This window comes from Phoenix dactylifera, unplaced genomic scaffold, assembly GCF_009389715.1.
Source record: "Phoenix dactylifera cultivar Barhee BC4 unplaced genomic scaffold, palm_55x_up_171113_PBpolish2nd_filt_p 001233F, whole genome shotgun sequence".
Taxonomy (NCBI): Eukaryota; Viridiplantae; Streptophyta; class Magnoliopsida; order Arecales; family Arecaceae; genus Phoenix; species Phoenix dactylifera.
Window position 1 is genome coordinate 62,089 of NW_024068568.1, and position 27,188 is coordinate 89,276.

The following is a 27,188-nucleotide window of genomic DNA, read 5'->3' on the forward strand; positions in this document are numbered from 1 at the left end:
ACATAAGCATTAGTATAAGACTGAATAAGTGGATACTCTCAAGACGCTTATTTCTTTCTTGCTAATATCTTTCACCCTTGTTAGCCTATCAAAGCTTCAAGATGATCCGACGTTTTACCTACCGCACTTCTTCAACAAATGCAGCGGAGGTAGATTGGGTGCAGTGGGCTTCGAACAAGGTGCGAATGCAGTCGATACTGCCTAATCCAACCCAAGAAAGATGAGAGTATAGGATTAGCTGAAAGCTACCTGACAAGATATTGGCTTGCCGATTTAGCGGCCCTGAACCAAACAGTGAGCATTTGGTGATGGTATTCCAAGTTGGCATTGCAAGCCATTGGTAGTATTATCTTAATTTGTGACGGTACTTCAATTCTACAAACCGATCAAAAGTCGGTGAAAATAGGTTGTCCCAGCTAATACTCAGCTTTGCCCTCCATAAAAAGTAAAAGAAAATTGGGGGTGGCATAAGGTTAATAAGGAGGAAGGAGGATGAGCATGGAAGAGAGGGATGTACAGCCTATTTATAGAGTTGGCAGCCAAAGGCAAGTGACATATAGATTATTTTTGACTTGGTTAAGGGGATGAATGTGCACGCACAATATGAAGATTGATGAGACCTATTCGACGAATAAAGAATAAGAAACTGTTGCTAACGAAGCAGCGAAAAAACTTTATCGAGCCATCCATTATTAGACGAAAAGAAGAGAAGACCAATGGATCTGTAACGCAACTAGAGCCGACGTAGGCTAGGGATATTATGAGCTAAGTCTCTGACATAGGGATAGTTCTTCATGTCCATTAGCATTCTTTGCCTCTAGGTTCATCTATTTTTCACTCCTGAGTTGCTATCAAACAATCCTTGCAAGACAAGACAGGAGAAACCTGCCCCACATTGAGTTTTCCTGTCGCATAGAATCAAAACAGGTGAGAATCATGTAACTTTCGATAAATTTAGAGTTCGACCTTAAAAATCACATGAAGGATGGAGATCCAAGACAAATTGATAGATTGAGGCCATGATATGGATAAGCATGTCGAAAGATCAAGTATTGGCCATGACAAATGGCAGGTAGAAGATCGAGACGATCAATACTGATCCAAAATTTTGAATAACATGATTATATTGTAGGTCAAATGAGGGGAGATAGCCAACACAAGCTACGTTAGGATAAACTAAAGACTAATAAGATATGACGTCAGTTTGGTACTTGCAGAATACTCGTGCTTGTGTATGTGCATGGTGGGAGAATCATTGGCAGCAACAATCGGAACTACCAGGAGCACAGACTAAATGTAGGAAGCAACTGTTGGAGTGAACAGTTACTGTGTTTGAGTGTAGTTGTTATATACTACTATAAATATATGGAATTGTACTTAGTAAAGAATCCTTCGATAATCAATCCAAACAATTTATCTTTATTTTTATCTCTTACCTTAGTCTTTTATCCTAGGAGTAAGCGTAATATGGATTATCTATCATAGCCTAGTGTTACACTCTTCCATCGTAGCCCAACGCTACATCCATATCTAGTTCTATCTCCTTTAGATGGTAGTGTGATAGTGGTGAAAATCCTTAAAGGTCAAGATACCTGAACCCTTGCTACTCTCTATCTTCTCTTCGACCCACATTTTTCTAGCTAGCCTAATGCTAGTGGCATGCTTGTGCATCCAAGCCTCACCTAGACAAGCTTGGTGACACGCCCTCTGTGTTCCACTGCCTAATATTATTTTATCTATGTTTGACAATGAGATGCTTTTTAGAGTGATCTCTGATGCTGAGGTTGAACCTACATTACGATCTAGGTCAAGGGATAAAGCTCCTAGTTTGGATCATTTTCCACTTTTTTTCTTCAAATACTACCAGCCAAACATCCGGATAGATGTGTATCGTGTAGTGAAATAATTTTTTACCTCATTTTTGATGCCTGCATCATGAAAGCATACTTTCATTACTCTAATCCTTAAGATGTCAGATGCATCACTCCTATTTCACTATTACCCAATCAGTTTATGTACCACTCTGTACAAAATTTTTATTAAATTGATGGCTAATGGGATGCAACATCTGCTACATCCATTGATAAATCAAGAACAAGGTGCATGTATTAAAAGTTTAAGTATTTTTAATAATGTTCTTATGGCTCAGGAGATTATGTTTGATTTACAACGAGCTCCAGTTACATGCACTTACATGGTGATTAAACTGTATATGAAGAGAGAGCATATGACAGAGTTTGGTAGGATTTTCTATTCTTTTCTCTTCAGCAGCGAAATTTTCAAGATGCCTGAATTAATTGGATTTAGGATTGTATCGCGTCACCCTCCTATGCCATTTTGATCAATGGAACTCCTTTTGATTCTTTCCACTCTTCTATTGGTATGCGACAAGGTTGTCCACTATAAAAAAATAGTCAATCAACTACAAACTAGTTTGCTACCAATCATAATTTGTCGCTAATAAGTACTATAAGGCAACAAAATAAAAAAATTATAATAAAATATTATTAAATAGTATTTTTGGCAACAAAATTATATTTCATAGTGGTTGAGTAGTAGGTAATAGACCAAAAGGTCTTAGGTTCAATCCTTTGTATAAATGTATATATATATAAAAGAAATTCTTTCCCATTTTTAAAATTGTAAGCATGTACCCATATCCATATATGAATCTGATTAGATTCAAAAAAAGAATCTTTTTCAATCCTAATTAGTAACAAAAATATTTTGTTTCTAGTACCTGATTTTGAGCGACGAAATAGAATTGTCCCTAATAACCATCTTTTTATGCACAATTTTTTTTTTGTTTCTAATACCTGATTTTGAGCGACAAAACAGAATTGTCGTTAATAACCATCTTTTTGTGATGAAGAAAATTTTGTCATCAGAATATTTTATGATGAAAGTGCTTTTGTCATAGAAAAAATTACTTTCGTAGCAAAAAAAAAAATACATGTGACCTTTAGAGCTGACTTTTCATGGCAAAAAAGATATTTAGGTAGTGTCATTTACTCACTTTAGTGATGACTTAGTTTGTCATGAATTATGTATGTGTTAGCAATAAAATTTCTTTCATCCCAAAATGTTGAATATTTTATGAGAGATTATAATTTTCATCGTCGATGACTTTTAGCAATGGGCATTGGCTACAAATCTGTCAATGAAATGTTTTTCATCACCAACTACTTTAGGCAACGGAATTTGTTTTTTAGCAACAAATTTTTTTATTGCTATTTATAAAATTCTAGTAGTGCTATCACCCTACTTATTTATTATCTGTGTAGATGTGTTATCAAGATTATTGAAAGTGGTGGTAGAGAATAATTCATTATATGTGTATTAGCCTAGCCGAACTAGAGTATTTATTTCTCATCTTCTATTTGTGGATAATTATATATTATTTGCCATGGCCATTCTGTCTAATGTAAAAACTTTATCGGCTATTCTAAATAATTATTGTGCAATTTCTGGATAGAGAGTAAACTTTGATAAATCTATGGTGAAATTTAGCTCAAAAGTTAATATTCTTATCAGGCAGTGCAATAAAATCTCTTACACATTAAGGAGTCTAATGGCACATGGAAATACTTGGAAATTTCTATATCTGCTAAGAGGTTGTCCTTATCTAAATGTAGTGATATGATACAATAATTCTTGAATTGAATGGAGGGTTGGAAGTAGAGGGCTTTATCTATAATGGGCATGGTTACTATTATTAAGTCGGTCCTTTTTGCACTTTTTGTTTACTAAATTTCTCATACTATTCTTCTTAGGAAAGTACTTCTAAAGTTGGAGAGTATTATCAGAAATTTTTTTTAGGACTCAAATGATAATTATAGAAGGCGGCATCTAATTTCTTAGGATTATGTTTGCCAATCTATTTGGGATGATGGTTTAGGTATTCCCTTTTTTGTCACTAGAAGTGGAGCTCTATGACTAAACATACTGCGAGGTATCTTTTGAAACATATTGATTTTTGGAGCTCTTTTATGAGGGTGAAATATGGTTCGTAGTCATTGACATCTTACCCGACATCTACACAAAGTGGCTTTCAGGTTTGGAAGAAGATTTGTTCTTATGCTCCAGTTATTTATTCTAAATGGTGTGTAGGTGATAGTGAATCTATAAATGTGCTCTAGGATCCATGGTTGTTATCTCTACTTGTAGTACGTGGCAGACTTTGGTTGATATTTTAGCACTTAAAGGCACCATAGTTATAGATCTCATCATCTCCAATGAAGAAAATGGAATCAGCTAATCATCACTCAAGCCTCCTCATAGGAAATAGTGCATAGAGTTTTATCTATTCCTATACCCCATAGTGATATTGGAGACAAGTTGTGCTAGATTCTATCTTTTGGTCTAATTATTAAGGTACTGATCTTTATCGTGCTTTGCTATCTGAATCCCAACCAGTTTAGAATATTGCTTGGGTACGAAGGTTAGAGGTCCATTTAGAGTTGCTATGTTTATGTGAAAATTAACGTGGCTTCAGCTTCCATGTGGGCCTATATCATTAGGAATGACAATAGGTAAGGTACCCACAAAATTTTCTTTACTCGTACTTGAACCCGTTTAAAATTCTACTATCCAAATCCATGCCAGACTGGATTAAAATTTGCTAAAGATATCCCAAATCTGTCCCATAAAAAAAATGTAAATTTGCTGGGTACCCGAACCTACCCGATTAATCTTTATTTGGATTAGGTTATTCAAGTTAGGTCGGGTACCCGAATAGAAATTACTAAAAAATAAAAAAAGGGTAATAATGTTAACTAAAAATGATGATAAATAATTTGGCAAGCAGTTTAAATAAAAATGAGTTTTGTAGCTTAGTGATAATGGCAGAGTTAAATATCCTTGAGGTTGGCAGGAATTAATCGCATCTTCCAACATACGATATAGATTGCTAGATTCATTTTTCCATTTGTTATATTGCTTATAACACCGGGTTGGCAAAGAATGATTGCATCTTCCAACATATAGTACAGAGTGCTAGATTAATTTTTCTAAAAACTTGCACCCAGGCTCATAAATTACTTCGTGATCTTTGACAGCAAGGATAATCTGTATTTTTACAATTACAATTTCTTTTAGAATCCACCATTTTCCTATTTTCTTGAGATCAATTTTGATGAAAAAAACAACCAACACATGAATATGGTATGAATGCAATGCACAGGTTATAGCAATTGACCGGAAAATAACTCAAAGCATTGCTTATAAATACTGAGAAAATATTTTCTTGTCACCATTACCATGCTGCAGGGACTTTGAAACTGGAAGGAATTAAAATAAGAAATTGATGGATTGCCACACTATCTAGATGCCAATCTTTTGTTTTGTTTTTTTGGTACAATCATCCGTTTAGTGTTTGCGATGCTACCTTAACCAGGCAATGAGGCACTACATTGGCATGTCAATCCCAGCCGTCGGATCTTATATGCCGCATAGAATACTCCGCATCACCCTATCAGCGGGGCGGTAGTTGTAGGTTCGCCGATAATAAAAGAGGGGGAGGGGGCAAGCGAGGCTCCTCTCTCCCCTCTCCCGAGAGCCGTTACCCTCCGCGCCAGCGAACGGCGAGCCAAAACCGAAAGCCAGTAAGCTAGCTTTCATCTCTCTTCTCCTCTTCTCTTCTCACATGGAAGGGTTCATATATATTTTCTCTCTCCTTACCCCCCTAACAACGCTTGCCCTCGTTTTTATCTGGGAGTTGTTCTTACCCCGGCGGAGTCCTTTATGGGAGTTTAGGGTTTTAGGGTTCGCCGGGGAATAGGCCTTAATAAATTCTATCTACGCTCGTTTCTGTAATTTTGAAACTGTTCTCAGCTCTCTCACACACTATTTTGGGCTATTTTGGTGGTTTTTAGACCCTTATCTGAAAAAATATTGGATAGAATGGAGTTTTAGGGGGAGGAGAGTAGTGCAAGAAACAAGAAAGTATTTGAGGTTCTGTGACTGTGAGCTATGGCGGATCCGGAGGCGGTGATGGAGCCGGAGGAGCAGGTGGACATCGAGGGCGACAACGACATCGAGTACATGATGGACGACGATGATGCCGTGGAAGACTACGGCGACCGGAAGTTCAGGCCGGAGTCCCCGGTTGAGGGAGAGGAGCGCGAGCATCGGTCGGACAGTGAGGGGCAGGAGAAGGCTTCGCCATCCGATGGGGCTGACAGTGCTGCTTCTGAACCGATGAAACAAGGGGAGGAACAAGAGGAGAGGCCGGGAGTCGGGTCTAGAGACACGGCTGACTGCCAGAAGTGGGCTGAGCTGCTTGCACTGCCGCCTCATGGGTCGGAGGTTTTCATTGGTGGATTGCTGCGAGATGCTACGGAGGAGAACCTTAGAGATCTGTGCGAGGCCTTTGGGGAGATTCATGATGTGAGTTTGGTGCTGAAAATGCTGAAGTTTAGCTTGTTTTATGAGTTTATATATGGAGTTTGCGTAATCTTTTGTGATACGTATCAGGTGAGACTGGTGAAGGACAAGGATACGAGAGAAAGCAAGGGTTTTGCTTTCATTACATTCACAAACAAGGATGCTGCTCAAAAGGCAATTGAGGAGCTCCATGACAAGGAATTCAAAGTAATTTAGTTGCATGGTTGCTTCAGGAAGGTGCCCTTGCTTTACCTTTCATGTAAATTGTTCAAAGGTGTTTGCTTTTTTTCATACAGGGGAGAACCTTGAGATGTTCTTTGTCGCAAGCGAAGCACCGTTTGTTCATCGGGAATGTCCCAAAGAGCTTGTCAGAGGAAGAGTTGAGGAAAATCCTTGAGGAAAGTGGTCCTGGGGTTCAGAATATTGAAATGTTCAAGGTGGTCATTTGTCGATGAACTTAATTGTCTTGACCAGTCTGAACTCTCTGTTTGGCTCCTCATTTGTTTTCAATGATGACCTCAGGATCCACAGAACCCGAGCCGTAACCGTGGTTTTCTCTTTGTTGAGTACTACAACCATGCCTGTGCTGATTATGCAAGGCAGAAGATGTCGAGTCCAAACTTTAAAATGGATGGAAGCAACCCAACTGTCAGCTGGGCTGACCCAAAAAATTCGGCCGACTCTTCTGCTGCTGCTCAGGTAAAGCAACTTAAATAGAAAAAAAATGTAATTTAGTATGGATTCTGGTATGTTTTATGACCTTTATATTGTGTATGCTCTTATTTTGCTCTGCTTGGCAGCATTTGTTATTTCTCATGCACGTGAGCTTTTATATGACCAAGACGCACAGTTAGAAATGTAGCTAATGTTGCTAGAATAAAAGTATCTGGTTGATTTTTAAATTGCTTTCTTGCCAGAGAACAAGGTAAACTTCCATCATAAAGGGAGGTTATTCTGTCAAAATAACTGACAATATTCAACTCTGCTTAAAGTTTATTCTCCTTATAATACGTTGCTTGGCTTGATAGTAACGCATTCTGACAATACCATGCTGAATATGAAATATTTATACTTTGCCATCTGAACAAAATGAGATAATGAATCAGATATCATGTCTCTTGATTAAATCTCTTCAGAGGCTACGGTTAATAGCGGTAGAAGGGTTAAAATTATCGAACTATTGAATGTGTTCCCTAGCTAGAATGCTTGCCCCAATGCAGAAGGTGCTTGGCAGTGGATATGGCAAATTTTTAGCGATTTGAGCACTGCATCAGTCCTACTTGATGGTGCCAGCTTAGTGAAACTGAATATATTTAATTTCTTTATGGTGTTGTAGTTAAAGTTTTTTATGCAGATTACAGATTGTGTCACTGGAGCACTTATTTTGCTTCATAGAAATTTAAAAGGTTCACCAATTTTTTGAAGCTTTGGAAAATTGAAAAATCTTCTTTTACGTAAAAATAGAAGAATCATAATTTATTGAATTGGGTCTCAAAGGTGAGATTGCTAGCCTCTTTATTTACCTAAAAACTTGGCTCCAATGCTATAAAGGGCGGGCCTTGGCGCAACAGTAAGGCTGCTTTGTTGTGACTTATGTGTCACAGGTTCAAAATATGGAAACAATCTCTTTACATGTGGGGATAAAGCTGCATATGTCCGACGTCCTAAGACCGCACAGTGGTGGGAGCCTCGTACACTGGGATGTCTTTTTTTAAAATTTATTGAACTACTTTTTATTTGTAAACTTGAAAATTTAAGGGATGAGTGGAAGTTAAGTATTTTCTTTATAGCAAGGGAGGCAAGTGCTGCTATTGTACATTGCATGGCATCATTATATAGCATGTGGAAGTTGCTGTCTGAAATTTGATTGAGCATGCCTTGGCTAGTATAGTGGTAAGAGAGTTGAGTCCCTGTATGGGTTAGACTAGTATGAACTCCTGTAGGACCCAAGCACCTAGGTTACATGATGCTCTGAATTGCATGATGTGATCATATCTGACATGTTTTGGATGCCAATACTTGTTGGGTACATCCTTATTTTCAGTACATCTTTTTATTGAAAATGAGAAATGAAAAACAAAGGCTCTGGATACTTCTTGTATATGCTGGAGGTACTCCCTGGATATTGCCTTTGAGGTGGGGGAGATTTTTTTTTTTTTGGGGCTCTCTTCAAATAAATGTTCCCTAGTTTGCGAATGTTTATGTTATTCTATGTAGTATGATGTATTATTGTGATATAATTATGCTTTATGGATGCTTTTTAGATATTTGTAAACTTACATATTTTATTTATTGCCATCTTTTAGCCATATTGCTTTTATTAAAAAAAAATGTATCATGAGGTATTTGTATCTTGTATTCATTTTTCATGCTTCATAGCGAAGCACCATGACATAAACAAATGTTACTTCTTTGACAAAATAGTTAAAGAAGAATGAAGGGTTTTGAATTTATATTATCTTAGAGCACATAATGGTGTAAATATCTTAATACTAATTACTAGTCTGACTTACAACAATCATGGGCATGGCATGGATGCTTCATACTAGATTTGTAAATGATCATGTGCAGGGAACGAGGGATGTGAATGCATATAATCATGCAAGGACCCTCAATTTTGCTATCCTGTCATGCCTCCCTTGCAACCATGCCATGGAAAAATGTATATGCAATATCAATAACTTGACTATAGAAGTGAGTTCCACTGATAACTATGCTAATGCATCTGCATGGTTTATATCAGCTTTATTATACTTAGAAGATCTAGTATCAAAACTCCTTAACCAAAAGTGATTTTCATTTCTCAATCGCCAGCATTAACCCAAGAAATGTTCTAGGGCTAATAAAGGAATTTAGCACCATTGTGAAATATTTTACAGCCAATTTGGCTTTACTTATGGGTGTCAAAAGATGCTTTCTTTTGTTCTAAGAGGCATCTTGTAGGAATAGAAATAAAAGAATATATTGGGAATTTACCATATGCGAGGATTTAGGAAATCTCTCAGTTAATGTTTGCATTAAAATATGCAAAAGATGCTTGTTTTTATAAGCATATGATATTAAGCTCTACATGCATATGTGTAGTAATGCTTGAGTTTTTGATTTGATTGTGCACATGAATTTCAATTTTCTACATATTCATTATTTTTTTTAACACTTAGTGAAAACTTTGTTCTGATTTTGATTTGTGTTAGATGAGTTTAATTATACTTACCTTTGTATTTCATGCAACCAAACACTATGATCTCATAAGCACTTAAAACTTGCAAATTTGGAATATAATCTTGCAAAATGCTCTAGAAAGGTTTGGTTTATTGTACACAAGCCAAGCTCAACCTAAAACAATATCAGTGATATTAAAATAAGTTTGTTAACATTAATAAATGAATCAATGTTTAATGGCTTGTGGCTCATTTCTCCCAAAATGATTTGGTTTTGGCCAACAATTTTGATCTTGGTGATAGCAAAATCATATTTTCTAGCTTGGTTGTTTAAATTCTATCATGTATTAGTTCGTTCCCTAGGCATGTAAGCACACATAAAAATATGTAAATATCTCATTTTGTTGGTTCTATTTTTGCATGATTTCAATTGTTTAGGCGCCATTTAGCATCACTTTCATTTTCTTAGAAATAGGAAAAATTATAAGCATGTTTGGTATAGTCAGTTAGTTTTTAAAAACAAATATGGCAATGGTAGTGGATAAGGTGGTGGTTGCAACAGGGGCAATGGAGGCGGCGGTGGTGTTGGTGGTAGGTTTGGTGGTGGTATAATGGAGGTGGCTATGATAGTGGCGGTGGTGCGGTGGAAGCGATGGTGGTGGTCATGGTGGCGGCAGCGATAGTGGTGGTGTCAAGGGCACCAACGATATGATGAGGCAATAATGATGGCAGTGGTGTGGTGGAGGTAGCAATGACAATGATAGTGCGACAATGATGGTGAGGGAGAAGGTGCTGGCAAGCTATCGATGGAGGCGGTGATAATGGTAGGGATGATGGCAATGATAAGGGTGGAAGCATCTGTGATGGTAGCAGTGGCGACAACATGGTGGCATAGGTGACGGTGGTGGTGGAGATAATATTGGTGGTGATAAAATATATGAGTTCCATACTTTTAAAATTATTGAAAGTAAGAATTTCTTACTTTAATTTTTCTAGAAATAATAAAAGTGACTTTTAGAAAACAGAAAATAAAAAGAATAGTACCAAACGTGTTTTTTTTGTCTTGGTTGTTTTTAAAAATAGAAAACAAGAAATAAAGGTGATGCCAAACAGACCTTTAGTTCACTAATAATGGACTTTTGGTGTATCTAATATTAGTTTATGGCCCAATTCCGGATATGACTGCATTAGTTTTGTTTAAAAGGACATGTTGCATAGCACTCATCTTAGTAGGGCGAAGTACATAAAATGAAATTTATAGGCTGCGTGCTGAATTGTGATAAATAATGTCTAAATTTGTTAAATGACAACCATATGTTTAGATATTTATTGCCTACGTAACAACTGTCAATGAAATTAATTATTCTTGATATATTAATGGTTTTATTCGATTTATTGATTGAAAATGTCTGCTCTCAGTTGTTGGCAATATGTGCTTTAATGTGCGCAGCTCATGCTCAACAATGTGAATTCTCAATGCATTCTCTCTTTTTAGATGGCCATCTTTTATTCTGGAATGATGAGATTCAGGCTCTCTATTTGTACATATGCATGTGTGCGTGGTCCTCTTGTAGATTTATGCATTGGACAATCAGAGTGTGCAACTGCCCACTGAGGAAAATTGGCCGAGGCATGGACATAATCTTTAGCAAGAGAGGCCTTAATGTCAGGATATTACACCCTATGCACCCTATTCTTGAAGCCATGTCTTTGCTTCATTATTGTCGGGAACTAATTTCCAACTCATGATTGACAGTGATCATAAAGTGGATTTCCAATATAGAGTGTTGGAAAACATTTGTGTCTTTAGTTAATTGCTTCATTGGAACTCTCTTCAGTGTACCCTTTGTGACCTTAAACATGCCTTCGATCCTTAAGTGCTGCTCATATGTGGTCTATGAGAATAGTACCAGTGATCTATTAAAATACTACTAATTGGATGACTTGAAATTTGGAAAATAGAACAAGAAAATAATGTTTAGGCTACCACAAATAACTAAATATGATGCAGTTACCATGTCTCATAAAACCATAAAGAGGAGAACTAGACAATCTTAGAATATGACTTTAACAATCCTAATGCCAAAATATCTGAAAAGTTTACATGCATCTCAGGAATTGTGATAAAACTTGGACCAAGTAAAATTTTAGGATGCTGTCCCAAGCTATTTAGAGCTCACTTATGTTGTGCAGAGATGTCCAAGACTTCATATTAGTGATCCCCGAAATCATGTCTAGAATTAACCTGGCTTCATTTGAATGGTAAACCATCTGAAAAACAACTATGCAAATTAGGCATCTCAGTTCTTAATGGCCGTCTCTTCCTAGCTAACACCCACAAACACTTGCTTACTCCTCTTTATTCGAGATACCCAAAAAGCTGTCAAAGGATCGATTTTGAAGTTACTTTCCCACCAAGTCATATACACAAAGCCAGTGACAGTTTCATTTAATGAAGCAGTAGGGATGTCTGAGAGGATATGATCAAGTCAAAAAAAGAGTCCATAGCTTTTTTAACCACCCTACAATGATTTAAAAGGTTATCTTCCATCTGCTTATCATTTTCATGTATGGCACAGATGAAGGTTTTGGTCAGCTATAATATAGAAGTTTTAGATTCACGATATATATTATTTGGTCGTTTCAAACAACAAAAATAATTCAACATCCCCAACTTATGACATGGTGAAGGGATTGATATTTTCTCCTGCTTTTGATTCTGAACCTTTCTAAATGAAACCAGAAAGAACGGCTGTCACCAATTACTTTGCAAAATACCATTGCCATGGAGTATGACAGATTTCCATTCAAAAGTTTTAGTTAGATATTCTACAACAGTAACCTGCAAATCCGTTGGCATTTCTTCCTTTGCTGCCATAAATCCACATACCTTAAGAAAGTCCTTTTTGCCATACGATCTCTGCTCCAGTAGTGGAGTTCAGTTTATATTCTCAATCCTCCGGTTCTTCAAGAAGCTCAGGAATGCCCAGCCATAATACAAAGTCTTGCTCTATAATTTCTTGATCCTGAGAAGAGAAAAAGATGAGAAGAACACTCTGGGAAGCAATATCCCAGCCATATTCACATAGACAAACATGCTTGGAGACTAACTCATGTACAAGAATTGTGTATTGGCTTATCAGATGATGATATATCAGTTTAACCTTTTTGATTAACCTTTTTCTCCTTCTTCATCTCTTCATACTCGAGATTGATGCTTATCTTAAACTTCATAACTTTATTTTCTTTGAGCATGCATTAACATGAAGCTTGTCACTGTACATTGCATATTTATGTCTTTAGTAAAAATTTGGTCAACTGCAGACTTTCTGAACTTGTTATGTAATGCTATCTTGACACATTTTAACATGCAGATTTTCACTGTGCTGTCTTTTTTATGTTAATATATTCTTACGTATGAGTTTTAGAGGGATTATAACATAAGGAGCTTGCATATATGTATTCTACTTGACTATGTACCTCGCTGCCCAGCTTGAAGGGTGTCATTACCAATTGTCTATGTGCCGATTACTTCTAATGAAATAATGTCTTCATTCTACTCTTTTGCTTTCTCCTTAAGTTTGTGGTGCCTTACCAACTTTGGAGATTTGCCATGGAATAGTCAGTCATCTATTGCCAGTCTTCATTATTGGCTTTAGTTGCCATCCCCTGTTTGCATTGTTACATTTGCTGGAATTTGCCACTGTCCAACTGTAGTTACCATGGCACTTTCGAGAGTCTGTTTGTATTAGACTAGCCCTTAAGAGTTTACTTTATAGAGGAGTCTTGATCTTGTTCCTGGATGTCAGGCCAACAGATTTTGATAATGTGAGCCCTACTTTTAGATTGATGAGTGATGATTGGGAAAGTAATTATCCTTTTGTCTCCTAGCTTTCATTTAATTTTCATGGCCTTTGACTGTGTGAGAACCATCATTTGAAATAGCAAATTTCCTATTTAATTTAAGTCAGTTCAAATTTGTATTATCTAGTCCACCCTAACTGTTTGGGGGACCAGTTTCTTTTGTCTTCTACATGTTCTGTGTCTATCTCAGAATTTTTTTTTGATTTTTACTGTGTTTGGTTCCTCCATCTGCTGCTTTGATATTTTTGACCGAATGGCCTTGATCATAACTCAAGTATTTTATTTGATCTTCTACTGCTCCTAATGCACCAAACCCCAAACAAACCATTTTGTGGCCTTCTCATGCTACTTTTGATCAACTTCTTATTGCACCATAAATGTTTGTCACCTTGGTTGCCAGATTCGGGAGTGAGTGTGGGTGTGGGGAAGCGGATATTTTAGAAAGGGAGAGAGCATTTAGGAAGCAGGTTGGGTTCGAGATTCTGGGAAGAGTCTGAAATGGGTGTGTTACCCTAGGTAGAAGATATCGGCTACTAACATTGCCACTCTACCTCATCGGGGCTTTTAGTATTCTACTTGTGTTTCGGAATTGCTTTGGAAGCACACCTATTCAATTTTTACGATTTACTTTGGGACCTTTTAGTTTGTGGTGCAACTGTTTGGTTCATCTTGTACTCTACAAGTTAGATTTACTTTATTTACTGTTGGCCTTGATGTTTCATGCAATTCAGATTTTCATTGATCCCACCACATTCACAATTCCAAGATTCACCAGTCTTTGGTTTCTGCCTTCCTTCTTGAATTTGCTATGTACTTGTACTTCTTCAAGTTGATATATTGGTATATGTCACCATCCTTATTGTTTCACATTTCAATCATGTTGAGGACATGTATTTACCCCTTTCAAGCTTCTTTGTACTTTTGATTTGTAGTACTGTCAGCCTGTCTTGTCATCTGAATTCAGCCTTTGGCTTATGTCATTCTGACCATGATGAAATGCTTTTATTGGTTGATATTATTTTCCATTTTGCGCCATTTTAAATCAATTCAATTTCATGATTGGTCAATTACCTTCATGTTCTTGGAATTTCTATGTGTTGTAATTCGTATGTGCTTGAGGATAAATGCAGGGTTGTTTCTCCCTGCCTTTCACTAGTGCTTAATGGATAGTATTATGACCGATCTCACCTCGCTTAATTTCGGATTTCTTTCATCTGCTTATCATACTTCTTGTTTCTACACCTTGAGGACGTAGATCCATGCATGTCTAAGATTGTCTACTTTGTCATGTGTATTTATATTGTATAGTATGTCTCCTTTCTTGTCGCTTCATTTGAGGATCCTTGCTGTGAGATGAAAATGGTCATCCCCATTAACTATCCTGTTGGTAGCTTGTTTGTCATATGATTCTACATTACCACCATCGTTGTTATTGCTTAAATCTGCAGCTTTCTGGCATCATCTAATTAATTATTTCTTATGGAATTGGCTAAACAACTTTGCTACATGTGTAATTCGCCTTGTAGTTCACAAAATACCTAGTCAGGCCTACCAACCTGTGGTCTTAATTGCCAGCATTTTAGGTCTAGATGTTCATGCAATTATCAAATTGCTTTTTGAGGCTTTAGTGGTGGATGAATCATAGTTCCTATAACTATGACGTGATTCAACTTCTTGGTATGTACAAATTCTCTGGTTGCTACTAAACCTGTTCGTAGGTTGGGTTTTCCTCAAAGGTCAACATCAATTACTTAGGCCTGAGCCTGGCCTTGGCCTTGGCCTTTGGGCCTACCTTCTAGGCCCAAGCCCAACCCTTACTCGGGCTTCAAGCTTCATGCCAGCCTAAAGCTTCATGACCGTTTTTTACTTTAAAAAATAAAATGCTTAGAAATACTTTAAAAATGCTAAATATGAATAGTTAAATATTACCAACAATTTACAACATGTTTATTATCCTATCTAGTCCACATATCAACACATATGTCAATTAAGTTTACAAATGGATCAAACATAAACAAATAATACCAGAAAAATAAAAAAAATTCATGCCGGGCTTTAATTCCCAAGCCTATTTTCTAGGCCTATTTATTAAATAGGCCTATTTTCTAGTCCTAGCCTGGCCTGCCAAGCCTGAGAGTGAGACTGTCTAAAAGGCTTCGGGCTCAAGCATACTGGGCTGGCAGCCCGGCCTATGAACAGGTCTAGTTGTTACCTGGGTCGCTCAGAAGTTTATCAACAGTGATGCACCTTCTTGGCCTACTTCCTCAATATTCTGTTTACAATGCTTATGATCTCATATTAGTACTCATGCTTTCATGAATATAATCTCTTCTCAGCTCACAATCCATAGTCATCACCAGTCTACAATACTACCATGATGCATCAATGCTTGTGACCTCTCACTAGTGCCTGAGTATAATCTTGAACAATTCATAGTCGTCACCAATCTTGTATAACTATTGAACGATTTCTCTTGACCGACTTTGGTGGTGGCAGCTTTACTGTTTATGCATTCTTTGTTCCATTCAGTAGCCTATATCAATATGTTCACTCTGTTGGTACTTCCTATTTGTTGTTTTACAGCCTGTACTGTATTTTATGCATATGCTTCTATTTATGTGGCTTCTATGATGTATATGATTGTAGGATTTTATATAATCAAAAAAACAGTTTCCCTAGATGCCCCGGAGAGCTGTGGACCTGTAAAGCTTGGGTTATTTGTCGTTGAGGGCGAAGACTACAAGATCGGGGACCTTCTTTGACAGCTAGATCAGGACTGTAGCAATATCACTCACTTATGGTACTTATTGTGCTGAAGTACCATGAAAAGTACCTTTCTCTCATAGGGCACAGCTTGAGGATTTTAGGATTAAGTTAGGGTTTCTACTCTTATAAAGCCATCAACCACTCATCATAATTTAGTTTCAGATGAATGGAATAGAGTGAAGGCTTCTTTCTTTTCAATAGATAGCAAGGGGCTCTTTTTGTCTCCCTCTCCATTCTCTTTATTTCTTCTCATTTCCTCTCTCTCTTCCTCCCTCTTACTGCTTGATTCCTTTTCTTGTATCATTTTTCTTATCAATTCTTTATTTGGCTGGAAATTTCTCATATTCTGCTGTTCAACTATTTTTTTTCTCACTTGAAACTAACAAAAGTTAGTTTACCTTTGCATATCTTTTATCCTGTTCGTAGGTACATCACAATTGTGGGTTAATTTCATATTTTTTGCAAGATAACTCTCTTTGGATGTTTTCTGGAATTTTCAGTCTGTCAAAAATCTCTCTTTGTTACTGCTGTGCTATAGAACTGCTAGAGATCTTAATGTAGTGGTTTGTTTTAGCACTTGCTTTTTATGGTTTAAGCCAGCAAATAATTTAGGACAGCGCTTGCAGTTTCTCTTCAAATACTCAAATACCTTGTGGAAGGGCCTATGAACCCTCTTATGTACGGACCTAACCCTAGAGTTGCATCACCTACTATCTATTATCTCAATGGGATACTGCTTTCTCTACATTTATTCTAGCCCATACTCCTTATTTTTTAGTATTGCATGCCCATTAATTTCTTTTTGTACAACTGTTTGGAAATAAATATCATCACGCTGCCGGAAGTATGATATGATTATGAGGTATTAAAAATATTTAAATAGTAATCCACAAAATCAGAAGTTTATGAGGTTTCGTAGTGTCATGTCATAGAATTGCTTGCAAATTCAGTTATGTACTTTCCTGTCCTTTGGCTTCCTTTTCCCTGAGATCTTTAAGTCTTGCATGTTAAGTCTTACAGATCAGTGTTTCCATGTTTCAGTTATTGGATTGGATATGTACATTCTAAGTACTTTTTGAGGCTTCCGCTGCATATGATGGCGTTTTGAATTTCTTGCAGGTGAAGGCTTTATATGTGAAGAATTTACCGGAGAATGTTACGCCAGAAAAGTTAAGGGAACTTTTTGAACGCCATGGAGAGGTCACAAAAGTTGTTCTGCCTCCTGCTAAAGCTGGGCAGAAGCGAGATTTTGGATTCATCCATTTTGCTGAGAGATCTAGTGCGTTGAAGGCAGTTAAAGGAACAGAAAAATATGAAATCGATGGTAACTTTCTTGGATATTGTCTTAAGCATTAAACAATTGGAAAGAAGTAGCACCAGTGCAATTCCTGACATACCTCAAGATACATCTTTGTTACCAACCAACATATCTTACATTTGAGTTATTTGTTAATTGATATAAATGGGGGCGATGAACATAGGTCATTTCTTGCTGGGTCTGGTATGTTTGAAGGCATCTAAACTCCATTTAACATCTATAACCATAATTATATTGTTCTAATAATGCTGCAATAAAAATTTTAATGAACTTTAGTCCGAGTGAGAATAGCCATTTAAATGATATCGACATGCTTTATCTGCTAAATTTTTTTGTATGATTGTAGTTTTTCAGATAATATTCATGACTAACAGAGAAAGTGAATCACAGGGCATGTTGTGGATGTCGCCCTTGCGAAACCTCAGGTTGACAAGAAGTCTGATTATGCTTCAAATTCAAATTCACTCAAACCAGGGCTTCTTCCAAGTTTCCCTCCATATCCAGCTTATGGTTACACTGGGGACCCATATGGGGCCTACGGGGGTGGATATGGTGCAGCAGGATTCGGCCAGGTTGGATTCCCCTTGCCACTACATTTGGGATTGTTCATGCACTGTAACTCTGCCATCTTTTTTCCCCACTGCTAACTCCTGCTTTTGAAAATAATGAGATTCTGGCACATTCCTAGTTGAAATTTTTGTTGGATGTTGGTCACTGTGTGCAGCCAGTGATATATGGTAGAGGACCCATGCCAGCTGGGATGAGAATGGTGCCGATGGTACTTCCTGATGGTCGACTTGGTTATGTTCTGTGAGTGCTAGTAATTAGTCATATATATGCAACACTTCTACCTTGTCCCAGCACCCGATATCGATTCAGTTATCCATTACTTGTTTTGCATGGTAAATTTTTTAGACAGCAGCCTGGTCCACAAGCTGCACCGCCACCTTCTCGGAGGAGTGATCGCAGTGGTGGCTCAGTTGAGGGCGGAGGAAGGGGCAGTGATGGGAACCGTGGCCGCCGATATCGCCCTTACTAATCCGGTGTTAAGCTTGCAACATCCATTGAAGATGTCTTCACCAGCCATCCATCCTTTTTGGCCATTTATGCAAACAGACCAAAGTTTTACAGGTGTAGACATGGATCATCATCAGGCTTCCATACCAAACTTCTGATCAATACAAGCACAAGATTGTTGTACCTGTTCCTTCTTCTGAGATTAGCTTGTTTGCGTTTGCATAAACTAAGGGATGACATGTCCTTTGAACGGCAGAGCAACAAACTGCGGATCCATTTATTTAATTTGCTTAATCTTACTATGGGTGAGCCTTGCTACTCATGTAATGATCTTTGGATCTGTTTCTTTAATTCCCTTAACCTTAATTTAGATGATCCTTGCTAGTTAATTCTCTTAATATGGATGATCCGTGCATCTATGTATTTTTTAAGAAAAAGAGAGAAGATGAAAAGATACATAATAAGCTTTTTGTTTGTAAATAATAAATAATAAATGTGAGGAAGGTTCAGACCCTTCGATATCTTTTGTTAATAACTATATGTTTTAATCAATTGTCTAATATATGGTTGGACGATGTGGGATAGGGTATTTTGATAATTGAAAATTAGAGAGTGGAGCCTCATGAATGGAAGCACCTGTGAGTTTCAATTTCATAGCAATAGTTTGGTATGGAGGTTATTGTTCTCCATTTTCCACCATGATCACATTGATTCATCCTTTCCTTTCTATTTTCTTCATTCCTCTCCTTGCCTATATTTTAGCAACATGTATTTCCCCTCCGTCAACTAGAATAAGGTACATAATTACAACTTGACAAGTAATAAGCCATCCTCATAACCTAAGATCGAAACACAAACTGAAAAATTATGAAAAATGTGTAGCTTTATGACTTGAAGCCTGTACTGAAACATTGGAATGTATCAGACCAAGTACAAACTTGAAACCTTGAATAAATCAAATAGAATGTAGGCATGAGGACCGGTCCGGCGGACCGGGGGAGCAGTTTAGGTTTGATGCTCGTCGGACCAACAGGTTGTCTGATGCAGCACCAGACTGTTGGATCACCATTGTGATCAGTGATTGATATCTGGGAGCACTCCAACACTGTAACAAAGCCTGTATTAGCACAGATCACGAGTCACACCTAGGTTTCATTTTCCTCATTTAGTAATCAACTATTCATAGTTCTTCCCCCTTGGCTCTTTGGTACATGTCCCATTATAGCTCATTGAGGACAGAACAAACAAAAGCCCTTCGGTTTTGCTTTTGATCATTTCTATGTTACTCAAGTTTTGTATGAATAATAGCAGCTAAATTTAAATCATAAACCAATGTCTTTTGTCCTTAAGACTGGATCTACTGATGGTAAAGTCATGCATTTACATTCCCAGTCAAAGGAAATACACTGTAAAAATACTTATTAACAGGCCATCTCCACAAAATTCTTTTTGTGACCACCTCTGAGGTGAAGAATTAACTTATTTGCAGACCTGACATTAGTATCATCAATATGTGAAATGAAATGTACTGCGTTCCTTTGATATTATTCATCTCACGAAATCCAGTACTCACTTCGCATCATAATTAGAAGCATCAATGCAGTAATTAGTAAAGATAAAATTTTGACTAAAGTAGACTGTGAACATATACACTTTGTGTTGCAATACAAACAGGAGTTAAACAATTCCTACCAGATGGGAGCTTTTCCAAGCAACTGCATGATGCAGGACTTTTTACCAGCTATGACAAAACAAAAGCCATTGTCAATAACCCTGAAGAAGTAATGATACAATGCTCTTGGTTGTCTCAGAAGTTTGAGTTAGGTTCCTGATCTTTTTCAAGTTTAGGGCAAACAGTGGAGCTGGGATTGGCCATAGAAGCTGTGGAACTCATGGTTAGGAAGTACAGGAGGATCATATTACTGTTTAATTTATCATAAATATTTAACATACACACGTCAACATAGCAAGGCTACTTTGAAAGATGATCCTCTTCAAAAGGAAGAGGTACTTCACCATACACCATGTCACAACTCATGTCCTCAAAATCTGGATAAAAATCAAAAGATCACAAGGGTGAGGGGCGCAGAATTTTTGAATTTACCGCATATGACTGCATAAGATTTCACAATCATGAATCATTATAGAAATAAAGGAGAAGAATAAAGATTAATATGAGATGATAAAGCCCCACAAACACATGATTGGATTTGAGATCTAAATAGTAGTGAAATATTGTTAACTACAGATTTTCTTTTCAAGATTTTACATTATTAATGATGTGAGGTCTCGCAAGCAATTCAAGGACCAAAATGATATTAAGATGTTCCCAAAATATAGAATTTTTATAGGAGCAGTTTAAGATGCGTATTTTAGATCAAGGTTCACCGAATTAGACAATATTCAGCCTTATGTTTCAGTGACTGTTAAATTGAGACTAGGAGAGATACAAGTTTGCTGGAAAGGTGAACTTTAGGACAAGTATATGCCACTGACTAAACATCATCTCCAGCCATGTTGTACTTGATTTCAGGCGCTTGACCTTCACTTGTGGATCAGCCATACTGTCAAATAACCAGTTCATCACATACAAATATTCTTTTATAGAGCTGATGATATCTAGGCAATCAGGTGGTTAGAATAAAGTTATGGAATCACCAATTTCTTTTTCAAACTTTCCACTTGGATCTGCCATCAAAATTTTGGATAGTCTTCTTTCAGCCACGACAACTTTGCTTCTCTCCCTATCCATCTCCCTGTCTGTGTATCTGTCTGTTTGTTAAGTTAATTGAACAGCTGATATTGTTGCAGGGAAACCTCGATTATAGGATAATAAGGAGGCCAACCTTATTCATAAACTTTGATGGCTTCCTAGAGGAGAAAATTCATTTGAAACAATAGTAAAAGATGCAAATTGTTCCATTCAACAATATAGTTGAGAGAGAAAAGAATATGACCATACAAATTAAGAAACCAGATACAAATTCTTGCTAAAAACATATATATTTGCAGAAGAAAAGTTGTGTTTGTCTACATACAAAGTGTCATGGAGCAGGCTCACATACTTGGGGTTCATGGTTAAGGGAAGTCCAAATTCATTGGTAAAGAAATCTTGGTTTGCATTCTTGCAAATAGTCACAGCCATTCCAACACATCCACTGGGTCTCCAAGTACCTATACATATGAATAAATGGAAAATCAGAACATCGGCTTGATTTTCTTAAATGTAATCAGATAACAAAATTTGAATATCAGATATTTATTCTATTGATGAGGTATGACTCAAGATAAAGAACAATTCTACATGTAGGCTAATTCTCCATGAATAATCTTCAAAATGAAAGAGACAGTGACACAGCTGCACTTCTTTATATGCACACCACTTAATCTGTTTCACCCGTTAACTTCCACTTCTTTAACCTAATGGATGCTCAGCCCTCAGTAAAACATATCAAACATGTTTATATCAGTGGAACAACAAGTTTTCTTGTTCATCCACACGAGCGATACTTAAATATCTTTAGCATCATCATAAAAACAGATGATAATAAAACAGATAAATGTCATGTGCATCCTAAATGTTTATTAAGCATCTGAATAAAAATTAGATGGCATCGAGACCAAGATATGACATATACACATCTTAGTCACAGGGTGCAGGGCACTAACAGCAGCATACAAATTGCACAATGCACTTAATTAGTAGAACGGGTGATAACAATATTCATAAATGCAATCTATGGAATCATAATCAATGAATGTACTAGGGTATTTTGTTGTACTTCCTTTTCTCAGTGATACCATTTTTCTTTAGAAAAACTAGATACTTTATATGCAAATTAACAAGCATGAGTAAATAATGATAAAGAGGAATCAGATGCAAAGAAATAATATATAGTAATTTATATATTAACATAAATTGACTGAAGGGAAAAAAACTATAGTCAGGTTTCAGACATTAATTTCTTTTAAAAATTTATTAAGGATCAGAACACCACCATGCTTGTAATTAATGGTTGTTTTCTAAGATGAATTTTGTCAAAAAGAAAATGGAAAGTATAATATGACAATATAATTCTTTTCAAATTTTCCCAAATCATAAGCATAAGAGAAAATTTCTCAAGGAATCTGAAGCAGCCAAAGCACCTAAGATTAGAACGTAAGTTCCTGATATCAGTACCATCCTCAAAGAGTAAAGCAAAAAATTCCTAATATCAGCATTCACTAGATAGGCAGGGAATACTAATATTTGTTATAATTTATAAAGCTTCAAGTACGGGCTAACATATAAAGACAAAGTATACTTTGGAAAATAATATTTTCAGTTTATAGATGGTTTAATTCTGAAACAAGAATTAATTGCAAGCTTATTTCATATGAAGGTGCCACAACTTCTAATTCATAACTAAGTTTTTAAAAATCTTAATAAACCAGTGAATACCTCAGATGAACAAACTAATAGGTGGAAGAAAGGCACTGTCAACGCAGCATTAAACTCAGCTGCCCATTTGTTTTTTGAGGGTTAATGGAGGAAGTGAGACACTGCCCCAGCTCTATTAGTAAGAAGAGATGAATTAATACGAAATATCGTGATAGTTACCATGGAAGGGGAAAGATGAAGAGGAAGATCTAAGGGCCCATTTGGTTGGGGGTAAATCTGGCATGAAAAAATAAATCCCATGTCAGATTACCATATTTGGTACGAAAAGTGGATGACAAATATGGTAAAATAAATGGTTGGTTCCATGCTTATTTTTCTAAGAGAGAAGGTTAAACAAATACCACCAGGAGGGTGGTATTTGTTTTTCTACATTGGATTACCCAGTAGAGATAATCTGAAAATATCATTTCTTGATGAAAATACTCTAACTTATATTATATTAATATTGTATTAATAATATTAATATATTATAAATATAATAATATATTTATTAATAATTATTAATAATTAATAAATATTTATTAACTATTAATAAATCTAAAAGAATTTATTAATAATTAATATATTTATTTTTATACCAAAACATACTAAACTTTGTTTATATTAAAAAATATTTTTAATATATATAATTAATTTAAATATATTTATTAACTTATGTAAATATATTTTAATATTCGAAATAGCCAATACGGACAATGTTTGTGTAAGTGGGCCATAAATAGCCAACAAATGGACTGAGAAAGAAATGTTACTATCTAAATTATTTATTCAAAGACATTGTTGGAAATTTAGCAATATTTTTATATAAAATTATCTCCAACCAACCATAGTAATCTTTTTCTGATGTCATTTTCTAGAGTAATTTTTCCACCAACAAAAATGGTAAAATTTATTTTCTCCTGCAATCATTTCTCTAAATAAATGATTCCCAAAAATCTTCAGATTACCCCGTAATTTGACATGCTCCAATCAAACAAACCCTAAAGAGAGTTACAAAAGAGTTATTGAGGAGCGATCTGCATTAAGGGAGACAAGGAACTCGAGAGGAATCTATGGCTGTCCCCCTTAACTTGTCCAAGCATAAGTTTCTCCACAACTAGAAGGTTTTAAAAGTTTATTCAGATCCATGGTTCTTGAATATTTTCTACCGAGGAAAATTCGTGAGTTCCATTCATGTCAAACTTGTCGATGCAGTGCCATAAGAAGTTGATCACAAGCCCTCCTCAGCAACAATTTGATTTTCTTTCATCTCCAGGTTGTCCAAAGGGCATGAAGATCAGGAGGCCAATAATTCAATTTCGAACATGAGTTCAATGAGGACCAAATGCTTCTAGTAAACGGGCAGTTAAGAAATTTTACGATACAATGGGCAACTTGAGCTGACCATCCAACCTTTTTCACAAAAGCATCTCCAGTATGCAATATATTCTCCAAGGCAAGCCACAGGAACATTTTAACTTTCTCTTCCAGATTGTTTTGTAGTAAGGGTAAAGAATACCATGTTATTGATGAACTTGTAGTAGAAGTCAGTAGTAAAACTACCACTCTTTGTAAGGCTCCGCACCGATAAGTCTGCTATTCTAGATGGTTTAATGGGAATAGGAGATCCTCCATAATTTATAGCTATCTTGGTTCATGAAGGAAAAGCAGACCTTGCAATCTTATGTTCCATGTCAAGGATCTCTAGTTCCATTAGTGCAACGGGTATTAGCCTTTACAACTCTGCAACAAAGATCTTCAAAGAGAGCAGACAACAGCATAGATCCAACCCAAGAGTTTTACCAAAAATGGATGTTAACTCTGCTAAAAGGAGTACAATTCCAAAAGGCTTCAACTTCTTTCCTATTGTCCTTCCAAATAGGTGAAAAATTGACCAAGGATCTTCTAACATGCACACTAAGCTTCCTTCTAGCATAATAAGAACTTGATTTGATTTCTTCTAGGTGCATCCAACCCTTTAATTAGCTTCCAAGCCTATTTTGCTAACAAAGCGAGATTAATGTTTCTAATATTCTTTGGACCCAGACTCCCTTTTCATACTTCTTCCTTTGCACGGAATTCACTGATACTTTCCTTCCCTTTTCATAGAAAAGCATGTCTCATTTGATCAATCCTGTTAGCAACCCATCTTGGTAACTCAAGTATAGACCCTAAGTAAGAAGACTTGGCTGTTAATACAGAATTAATGAGCATAATTCTTCCTCATAAGGACAAAGGTTTCCCTTTCCATGACAAACTTTAGAGGTATTTTTCTTCTTAAGATGCATCCAATACTACTTAGGTATCTTCTTATCACTTAAAGGCATCCAAGCTCTATAACTTAGCTGCCCAATTGTTTGGTGGAAACAATTTCTGAAACTGCATCCACACAAATAAAAGAATAAATAACAATGGCAAGTCTCATTGGAACATCTATTTGGTATTAGACTGATTCCAGGTGATGTGGTCTCTATTCTATTTTATCAATTATCTAGGCACCAAGAAATAATTTCAACTAAGTTTAGTCACTCCAAGAATTTCACAGTCTTCTGCTTTCTCTTATTACTGAAGTTGGTGAGTTGTAGCAATCCAATATATGTGAATTCAATGCAGATCTGAGATGGAGCACCAGGGTGCTGCATGGAAAAGAGCACCTCCCAAACCACCTTCTGCTGCTGCTTCCTGACCTCCCCATCATCGCCCTCTTCGAAACATCCACAAAGCTCTCATAGTCCCACTCCCACATGCTCCTCTTGCTCTTCCCCTCACCGCCACCAGCTGTAAACTTCTCCATCTTACGAGCCAACCGCGACTTGAAGACCTTCTCAGACACTCCATCCCCAAATTCTGTGCTTTGTGCCAATTGGTGCTGGAACTCCAGATGGCTGTACTATCCCTGCACAAATAATTCAAACAAGTATGACCAAAATGCCACCTCCCTATGGGCAACCAAGCAGAGGGTATGGATAAGAGCTCCATAATTCTTCTCTTTCTAAAACTCTCTTTATGAATGCCCAAATGGAGGGCTGCAAGTTATGTAGACTGCATGCAGAGATGGAACAGTAAGTGTGAGGGGTCTAGCTGACATGTTTCAGAGACTGTGGAGATGTTTGTCTAGATTTCTCAGTAAAACATGAGTTGATGTTTTCAGAAGGAATTCTAGCCATGCAAAAGAAGATAATAGTGGCCTGGGACACTGATCAAATAGCAGTAACCTGAGACCTGCAGCTGAGATGGGGAATGGCCCTGCCAATCATGTAATGTGAGGCCTAGAAGGGGACACAGAAGCAAGGCTCTCTCCAGTCCTTTGTCTGGAAATGTGGCTGGAGTGTGGACTGGGGAGAGAGATTGCTGCCACCAATTGGAGGATGGGATAAAATTCATCTGTAGCCTCAATTAGTCTGCATTTGTAATCACAGTATTGGGATGTGTTTGAGCCCTGTGATGCTAAACTCAGTGGTTCTTAATCTGGCTACTGACTTTTTGCCAGTAAGCCAGTGTAATCAGAATAAATGAAGTAGCAGTTCTTGATTTATTGGCAGAGAAAAATTTGACAATCCAGTAAACTTGTCTCCTAAAAAAATTACAATTGATTGAATTATTCATGTTTGAAATGAAAGCCACCAAGAGGTTAAGGAGCATATAGTAAGAGCACTCCTATGCTAAAACATCAAGCATTTTTGTTGCAAAACACCAATTCGAAAATCTCCTCATCTCTTGTGAAAGTTCTGCCAACAAGGGACTGAGGGCGGCTGCTGCTAGGCCATGCAGTATTACAGCCTTGCTGCATAGTACTGTTCTAATGTCGTTTCATTATCTACACTCATCAAACTGTTTTTGGGTATACAATTTATTCATAGTAAACATTAAGTGACATTTCTTTAGGGTTAGAAGGTAATAGAATAACAAGGTAAAGTTAATCTAAATATAAAGATCGATGTTTCCTTCACTGACATTAAGAAAAATCAAGCAGATTAAGGCCTTTTTATCTCTAATACTTCTCCTTTCATTTCTGAATTTCCTTTCATTATCATAAGAATTTATTGCGGAATTCTCCCTCCTTTCTCTTTCCAAAATAAAGCAAAAAAAATAATAAACAAAACTTGAAGTATTCAGGGCAAGATAATATAAGCAAGACATGAAAGAGAGACATGATAAACATCTTTTGTGACAAGTGCAACCTCTTTTTTGTGTGTAAGATTTGTTTGATGAACTAGAAAAAATAATTCGAAGAACTTAATGAACTAAAATTACATTC

General features: G+C 36.6%; 1 protein-coding gene and 1 long non-coding RNA gene across 3 annotated transcripts; one reads left to right on the plus strand and one right to left on the minus strand.

Moving 5' to 3' along the window:
* Nucleotides 1-5,468: 5,468 nt before the first annotated feature.
* On the plus strand, nucleotides 5,469-18,832 carry LOC120108231 (heterogeneous nuclear ribonucleoprotein Q-like). 2 transcript variants are annotated; one of them, XM_039121805.1, is made up of 10 exons: nucleotides 5,469-5,603; nucleotides 5,874-6,387; nucleotides 6,475-6,591; nucleotides 6,681-6,821; nucleotides 6,907-7,083; nucleotides 8,956-9,078; nucleotides 17,295-17,499; nucleotides 17,884-18,065; nucleotides 18,218-18,303; nucleotides 18,409-18,832. In XM_039121805.1, exons 2-10 carry the CDS (start codon nucleotides 5,971-5,973, stop codon nucleotides 18,530-18,532), a joined length of 1,572 nt encoding a protein of 523 aa, XP_038977733.1. In that variant the 5' UTR covers nucleotides 5,469-5,603; nucleotides 5,874-5,970; the 3' UTR covers nucleotides 18,533-18,832. The 2 variants fall into 2 exon arrangements, with proteins under 2 accessions (XP_038977733.1, XP_038977734.1); XM_039121806.1 differs by lacking the exon at nucleotides 8,956-9,078.
* A 2,579-nt stretch (nucleotides 18,833-21,411) lies between these two features.
* LOC120108233 lies at nucleotides 21,412-27,178 on the minus strand. The gene is made up of 2 exons (XR_005509685.1): nucleotides 24,134-27,178; nucleotides 21,412-21,684 (listed from the first exon to the last, which is right to left on the minus strand). It is a non-coding gene; the product is annotated as an uncharacterized LOC120108233 (long non-coding RNA).
* Between the last annotated feature and the right edge of the window lie 10 nt (nucleotides 27,179-27,188).

Coding starts and splice junctions, on each gene's coding strand:
- LOC120108231 (XM_039121805.1), top strand. CDS start 5,971: ATGGCGGATCCGGAGGCGGTGATGGAGCCGGAGGAGCAGGTGGACATC. Junction 6,592..6,680: donor TCCATGACAAGGAATTCAAA/GTAATTTAGTTG, acceptor TTTTTCATACAG/GGGAGAACCTTGAGATGTTC. Junction 18,066..18,217: donor GTGCAGCAGGATTCGGCCAG/GTTGGATTCCCC, acceptor CACTGTGTGCAG/CCAGTGATATATGGTAGAGG.